The following is an 8,071-nucleotide window of genomic DNA, read 5'->3' on the forward strand; positions in this document are numbered from 1 at the left end:
TTATTCATTTTATTGCTCAGTTGTTGTGAACAGTGTTGCAATAAGCATGAGTGTGCAGGTATCTCTGGGTATGCTTTTGATCCATGTGGTGTTATGGCAGGATCACAAGGTGGTTCTTTTGAGAGGATTCTCCATACTTACTTCATACTGGCCACACTATATTAACATTCTCACCAAGAGTGTATGAAGTTCCTGACTTGTCCCTTGTCTTCCTCTCCCTCTTCCCCTCCCTTCCCCCTCTCTGTGCTGGTGCTGGGACTTGAACTCAGGGCCGAGGCACTGCCCCAGAGCACTTTGCTCAAGGTTAGCACTCTAGCCAAAGCTCCACTTCTGACTTTTTTTTTGGTGGATAATTGGAGATAAGTTTCCTGCCTGAACTGGATTCAAACCACGATCTTCATATCTCAGCCTCTTGAGATCTAGCATTACAGGCTTAATACTAGTTCATCTTTGACGATGCTCTTGAGAGATAAGGAAACCCTTAAAAAATAGTCACACTTTTCTAGAAGTCCATCCCCCACCCCCCAGAGAAACAGCCATGAACTGTTCTTTTAGATGCTCATTCCACTCCTGTCGAAGCTGCCAGAAAAGAAATCAATTTGGGATGAAGCTGTGCTTCTCCATCTGCTAGCTTGGGCTGCGCTGCTGCTAGGTGGGTCCTGCAGCCGGCTGGCTGACCTTTCCCCAGGCTGCTCAGAGGAGATGAGCTCTTGCAGCTTGCTGAGGCTTGATCCCTTTGGAGACCTCTCCAATCCTTTCTCCTGGGGGAACTACGGAAAAATCAGTCTTTATTTTTGATTTCTGCGGGAGGCTCCCCCCACCTCCCCCGGCTCCCCGCCCTTCCTCGCCCTCCCAGCTCCCCAGTTCGGGGCGGGCTCCCCAGCCCTGGCCAGCCCTGGCCAGCCCTGGCCAGCCCGCCTGCGCACCGCGAAGCAGAGATTGGGGGCGGAGGCGCCGCCTACCTCCATCTCCTGCTCGCTCCTCCCCGCCCTCCTCCCCGCCCCCAGCCCTCTCCGGCCCGAGCCGTGCAGGCTCCGCACTGCAGATGCCCGCCCGCCTCGCTGCGACTGGCGGCTCCGTAGGCGCCTGGCAGGTCCCCGGACCCTCGAGCGCCCCTCGCACTCACACGGCGGCCGGTGGGACCCTCACCTTCTGGGACCTAGCGATCCCTGTCTGCAAAGCCATACCGAGGCAGCGGGGGACCGAGGCGGACGGGGCCCGGCGCCCGAGGAGCCCGGGTGCTGTCGATGAGGCAGGACAAACTGACCGGCTCGTTGAGGCGCGGGGGAAGATGCCTGAAACGCCAGGGCGGCGGCGGCGGCGGCGGCGGTGGCGGCGGCGGCGTGGGCACCATCCTGAGCAATGTGCTCAAGAAACGGAGCTGCATTTCCCGCACCGCGCCCCGGCTGCTGTGCACCCTGGAGCCGGGTGAGCGGCGCGCCGCGGGGCGCGGGGAGCCAGGGCCGCTGAGCTCCCGCCTGGGCGCCCCAAGGTCCCTGCACCGCCGCGCTCTGCGTGCCCGCCGGGCTGGGTCGGCGTGGGAGGGCAACGCGCAGATCCGGGCCTGGGGTGTGTGTGTGGGGGGTGGGGGGGCGCAGCGGCCTCCGGTGGAGCGGAGAACCCGCCACCGCCCAGCCTGGGGTGCGTGGTTGGGGAAGTGCGGGCGGCCGCCTGCGCTACTACCCCAAGCCGCGTCACCTATTCTACCCTGGGCTCCTAAGAAGCCAGAGCTTGAAAGAGGTGTGCGGATGGGTGAAAGGCAGAGGACTGAACCCGAGATGGGGCGGGAGGTGAGGGTCGGGGGTGGGAAGGGAGCGTCTGGGGTGGACAGATTGAGTCCCTGTGGTTTGAATGCCCTGCCCAGCCGTCCAGGAACCTCTAAATTTGTGGATGGGGTTGGGGAACAGGGGCGCGATCCTGTCCATAGGTAAATCCCGGAGCACTCCTGGTCGTGCAGTACAATAGGCCCTTCCTGCCATCGCGCGGGTGTTGTTTACACATCCCAGCTTCTCCCGACTGGGAAACTCTGGCGAGGGGGTGGGGGTGGGGCGCCTGGGCGCAGAGATTTCTGGCCAGGGATGGGCGCAGTGGGAGCCGGCACTGTTCGCGCGGGAGCTGGGCTTTTTCCCCAGAGTGGCCCCAGCTGGGCTCCCAGGCGGTGGGTCGTCTCCACTCCCGGCCCTCCAGCGCCTTTGGGGACCTGCTGTCACCCAGCTCTGGGAGACTGCCCGGGCACGGGCTTCCCAAGGGGTGGAATGTATCGCTGCCTTTCCCCAACCTCGTGGTTTCTTTGTTTTTCTCCCCATGGACGTGTCTGGTTGCAGAGATTGTACTATTATTCACCGTCGTCTTTTACCTCCCCCCCTTTTCTTTTTAATCTGTTTCCCATGTTAAAAAGTGTTTTGAATTTCCGAATCCGGAACAGCTGTGATTATCAGATGAAACATAAACCTTCTCTCTTATTCAGTTGGAAGAAAAGGAGTGAGAATGACCGGATTGAAGCGTCTGTGTGCAGGCAGCCAATGATCCGGTTCCACCTTAAAACGTCTAATTCAGTTTTGATCCAGAGAGAATAGTTGTGGTTTTGGTTAACTGAACCCCAGCTGGGTTTCTGCAAGGGGTGACATTCGCCATGACTCTCAGCATGTGCTCCGTAAAAGTCGTGGGAGTTCATTTGATCAGACGTACTGGGAACTCAGCGGTGGCAGGGACGCAGGGAAAAGTCAGAGCCAGACCAAATTTCCTGGTCTTTGTTGTAATAAAGCAAACGTCATGATTCTAAGCGAGTCCGTTCAGCACCCAGGGCTTGGACAGCACCCGCATAGCAAAATCATTCTCCAGAGCTGGAGGAAATCTTGGCGGCCGTTGTGTAACCACTGGGGCGAGACTTCCTTTAGATCATGTCAACAGAGATGAGAACCAGTGGGGGACTTAATATTCCTTGGGAGAAGAAAATCATCTGTTTAGACACAGTATGGTTTTAACCCCAAGGCTTCCAAAGTGCATATCAAGACATTGACTGCATGCCTGAGGTTCTCTACTATAGCTTTAGAGATCTAGGACTGAGTATGTTATCTACAGCACTCTTCAGGGCATTAAGAGGAGCATCTGCATACTGTCCTAGGCTTGGGCAAAGTTGACACATCTATTTTCCCTTCCTCTTCTCCCTCCCTCCCTTCCTCTTTTCTTATTTCTCCCTTCTTTACTCTTTTCCTCCCTTTCTCCCTTTCCCTTTTCTTTCCCTCCCTCCACTTCCTCCCTTCCTCCTTTATCTCTCCTCACCCCCCCCAATTTACTGCTGTTATTGTTATTTTATGGGATTGTTCCTGTCTGTATCGTTCCCTAGGCAGGGAAAGTATAAAGAGGCTTCCAATATGCCTACCCTGCAATTAACATCTTAGAGGCAGCACTATCACTATTTGATTTTTTGCAATTTGTAAAATTGAAGATTACTGATAATGTTTGATATTTATGGATCCTAGAACTTGTAAGTCATGTCAAGTCAAAAAGCGACTTAAGTGTCATCTCATTGATTTTGAAATTATAGAAACAAAAAGAACATATAGGATTTCCAGATTTGATTATATTTGTATAGAATTGAAACAGGAGTAAGCATTTTTATGTATTTTCACCTCAAGAATAACATCTAATTCTAGTTTGGAATTCCGAGGAAAGGCCCAGAATAAGTACTAAACGTATAGTCTTTATAATAGTTTTCTCAAGTCTCGTCCATACACTTAAGTTTTGCGTTTAAGAAGTTTAAAGTGGTAGATTGCTCAGGACTGAGTTCAGTTCTATTTTAGCTTGTAGTCTAGAATGTAATAGGCATACTTGTAAAAAATGCACATTTTTAAAAATCTTTAATGAATAAGTCTATCAAGACAGAATTTAAAATAAAGACCCACACACTGTTTTAATTTTTCAGTGCTAAGGCTCTAACCTAGGTCTTGTGCATACCAGGCATCTACCTCTGTGTTAGAGCCACTGCACCATAATATTTTGTGTTTCTTGTTTTTGCTTTTTCCTGGTCCTGGGGCTTGAAATCTGGGCCTGGGCTCTGTCCCTGAACCTTTTTTTGCTCAAGGCTAAATAAAGCTCTATCGCATGAGTCACACTGCCACTTCCGGTTTTCTGAGTGGTTTATTGGAGATAAGAGTCTCACCAACTTTCCTGCCCGGGCTGGCTTTGAACCTCAATCCTCAGAGCTCAGCCTCCTGAATAGTTAGGATTACAGGCATGAGCCACTGGCACCCAGCTTATTTTGTGTTTTTTTTTTTTTTGACAGATATGCCACTGAAGTTTACTTAATAGTCTAAGTCTAGTGCAACTGTCCTAGGAAAAACAATCTTTAGAGATTCCTTTTCCTATATTTTATAAATATTAATTATTCATGTGAGGAGACTTGAAGTTAATCATCACAGCAGTCCTTTGAGATAGCTATTGTTATACTTATTGACAAGGGAATTGAGGCTGAGATGGTTCGCTTGAACCTTGGAACCAAAGCAAGAAGGGAGGTCTGTGTACTTTCCAGCCTGAGATGTACTAGCATCTCTTGATTCTGTTTTTGTGTTACTCTAGGCAGCAGTGAAAACCGCTCTTCTATGTGATAAGCTCAATTCTATTTAATAGGAAAGTTTCTCATTTTACTAATTGATATATTTTTATATAATAAGGTGAACAAAATTTAGTTCAAAATATATGACAACTCAGTAGAACCAAATTTTGTTTTTATTTTTGATATAATTCATTATAATTTCTAGAAATAACAGTTGTTTTATGTGTTTTTCTTTTAGGAGTTGATACAAAATTGAAGTTCACACTTGAGCCATCCTTAGGTCAAAATGGATTTCAGCAGGTAACTACTTTTGACTTTGAGTATACCCTTGTTTTGCAATACCAACGCTGACCTATAATCTTAAAGTGAGAATATTAGCATAAAATGTCAGAATCTGTTGGGTGCAGGTGGCTCATGCCTGTAATCCTAGCCACTAAGGAGGCTGAGATCTGAGGATCATGGTTCAAAGCCAGTCCAGCAGGAAAGTCTGTGAGACTCTTATCTCCAGTAAACCACCAGAGAACTGGAAATGGCGCTGTGACTCAAGTGGTAGAGCGCTAGCCTTGAGCTGAGTTGCTGAGGGACAACACCCAAGCTCTACAACCAACAAAACAAAACAAAAAGATATCAGAATTTTTGTTTTTTGGTTTCAGGTAAATAACTTTTGAAGTTATAAGTCATCTGAGTTTATACTTGCAATAAAATTTTTTTTACTTTTTTTTTTTTGGTTTGTCACTTAGGTTTGAACTTAGAGCCTGAGTGCTGTCCCTGAGCTTTTTCCTTTGAAGGCTACTGCTCTACTATTTTGAGCCATAGCACCACTTCCACTTTTCTGATGGTTAATTAGAGATAAGAGTCTCTCAGACTTTCCTGCCCAGGCTGGCTTTAAACCTTGCTCCTTAGATCTCAGCCTCCTGAGTAGCTATAATTGCAGGTGTGAGCCACCAGTGCCCAGCTTTTTACTCTTTATGAATACTATCAGTGTGAAAAAAATTATCAAGAACCTGAATAGCTTCATGATAGTCCATGTTTTGGTTCTTGAACCAGAGTCACTCAACATTGGGTATCAGGTGACAGATGTTTGTAGGGCCCTCTCTAAGAAGGGGCAGTCAGAGCTCCCAGACCAATAACTTCTGTTGAACACAGCTTTGTTTAGTCATCCCAGTTTGTTTTTCTCATGCTCCACAGATGTCAGGCTGAAGAAAAAGGTTGAAAAGTGTTCTCCCAGGTCAATATTATTACTCCCCTGGTATTTCTTCTTTGTTCCTAGTGGTATGATGCTCTCAAGGCAGTTGCCAGACTATCAACAGGGATACCAAAGGAATGGAGGCGGAAGGTAAGGTGGGTTCATAGGGCTACAACACAGAACGATCACCTTTAAGCAATCTGCAATGATAAAAATTATATTGTTGATTGGTAATTTGATACTCATCTCTTCATTATTCTTGCATGCAGTCAGTACTGGCCAGGTACTGGTCTAAGCATGAGGAATGCAGCAGAGGTAACAACAGACACAAGATTTTGTTCTCATGAAGCTTACAATAAATAAAATGTGTAAAATATGTCAGATGATAATCAGTGCCATCTATAAAAAATAAAGCAGAGAAGGAAATAAAGAGAGTGTGAAGAAATGAGGTAGTAAGTTTTTGTTGTTATTATCAAGTAGTTGTATAAGGGGTTGTAAATCAGATTATAGGTACAATGCTTCTTTATAAAGTCTTTTTTTTCCCCCACGGCTGAGAACTGAACCCAGGGCCTTGTGTGCGCCAGGCGGGCGCCCTTCCGCTGGGCTAAACCCCCAGCCCCGGTACAATGCTTCTTGACAATGTCACTCCTTCCTTCATTATCTCCAATTTCCTCCTTCCATCCCTACCCACAAGTTACATTGTTTACTTTTTACATAGTGTATATGGGGTACAATGATTTTGTTTGCTCACCTTCCTTCCTCCATTCCAGTGCTCCCTCCATGCACCTCCCCCCTCCCTGCAAAAGCCAAAACATGTTTCAATTTCCTAGTATTTGTTTTGATAAACAGTACTTTAGCTGTATAGAGGAGTTGTGCCTTTGGACACCTCCCCTAAGTATACCCTCCTTTCGTCATTTTGTTTGTGTGTAAATGCATGGGGCCCTGTATATATTATCATGCCTAGGTGTATTTTACATCTAGCTTCAATCTATGAGAGAAAAAATGTGACATTTGTCTCTTTGAACCTGACATATTTCATTTAATATAATTGTTAAATATAATTTGTTAACATAATTTGTTCATCCATTTCCTTGCAAATGACAGGTTTTTCTTTCTAATGGATGAGTAAAATTCTATTGTGTATAGGTACCACATTTTCTTGATTGTTGTAGGGTATCTGGGTTGTTGCATAACTTGGCTATTGTGAATAGTGCAGCAATGAACATGGATGTGTGTCTTTACTGAATGAATACTGACTTTGCAGTGCTCTTGATAGATGTCCAAGTGTGGTGGGGCTGGATCATGGAGTACTTCTATGTTTAGTTTTTTGAGGATTCTCCAAATTGCCTTCCAGAATAGATGTGCTAGTTTACATTCCCAACAACAGTGTAATAGGGTTTCTTTTCTCCTTCCCTACTAGCATTTGTTATTGTTTGAATTCTTGATGCTGGCCAGCTTTACTGGGCTGAGATAGCATCTCAATGTTGTTTTGATTTGCATTTCTTTTATGGCCAAGGATGTTGAGCATTTCCTCATATATTTATTGGCAATTCTTACATCTTATTTTTTGGTCATTATCATGGTCTATAATGTTTGTGAATTCTATAAGCTTTGACAATACAACTATTTCTTCCACACTGGGTGATACATCTTCTTTTGAGAAGTAAGAGGTTTAAATAAAATGTAACAATTAAGGAGGACTCCAAAGCCAGGTATAAAAGGCAGGCTTGGTGGGACACACCAGGCAGATTGACTTGCCAAAGCTAATTCACGTGGGTGTATTAGGTGGTTCAGGAATGTTCAAACAAAAGAAGAGGCCAGAGGGACTAGAACAGAGGGCAAAGAGAAAGCAATGGGCGATTAGGTCATGAAGGTCCTTCTTGGCTGTAAGAATACTAGCGCTTTTTGCTCAGTGTGAAATGGGAAGCATAGGGAGTTTTTGAGAATGAGAGTGGCTTGCTGTTCTAGCTACTGCTTAAGAATATTAGATGCAAGGGCAGAAGAAAGGAAACAGTAAGAGACTTAATTGATTCAAGAGACTGGTCAGGGTTTTGGTAATGGAGATAGAGAGAAGGGTCACAGTCTAGGTACATTGTAGAAGCTGAGCTTGACATGAATTCCCAATGAATATAGATATAAGAGGATCCTGTAAGAGTGTGAGTGACTAGAAAGGTAGAATTACTGTTGACATAGATGAGGGAGCAGGTGCATCTATAGTGTATCTATAGTGGTACGGTGTAACCCCTGCTTTCACTGTATTTGATGTTGGTATAATTTGTGGAGGGGAAGGGCAAAAACAAATTGTTTAAATAGGGATACAGGTGGACCCA

General features: G+C 46.0%; 1 protein-coding gene across 1 annotated transcript in view; it reads left to right on the forward strand.

Annotated features, from left to right (window-relative positions):
- Positions 1-1,247: 1,247 nt before the first annotated feature.
- Positions 1,248-8,071, forward strand: part of Tbc1d30 (TBC1 domain family, member 30) — a 42,654-nt gene continuing 35,830 nt past the window's right edge. The window contains exons 1-4 of the mRNA XM_013018539.1: positions 1,248-1,428; positions 4,794-4,855; positions 5,826-5,896; positions 6,011-6,056. Coding sequence (XP_012873993.1) covers positions 1,248-1,428; positions 4,794-4,855; positions 5,826-5,896; positions 6,011-6,056 — 360 coding nt within the window. The remainder of the gene's footprint in view (positions 1,429-4,793; positions 4,856-5,825; positions 5,897-6,010; positions 6,057-8,071) is intronic.

Source organism: Dipodomys ordii, unplaced genomic scaffold, assembly GCF_000151885.1.
Source record: "Dipodomys ordii isolate 6190 unplaced genomic scaffold, Dord_2.0 Scaffold3, whole genome shotgun sequence".
Classification (NCBI taxonomy): Eukaryota; Metazoa; Chordata; class Mammalia; order Rodentia; family Heteromyidae; genus Dipodomys; species Dipodomys ordii.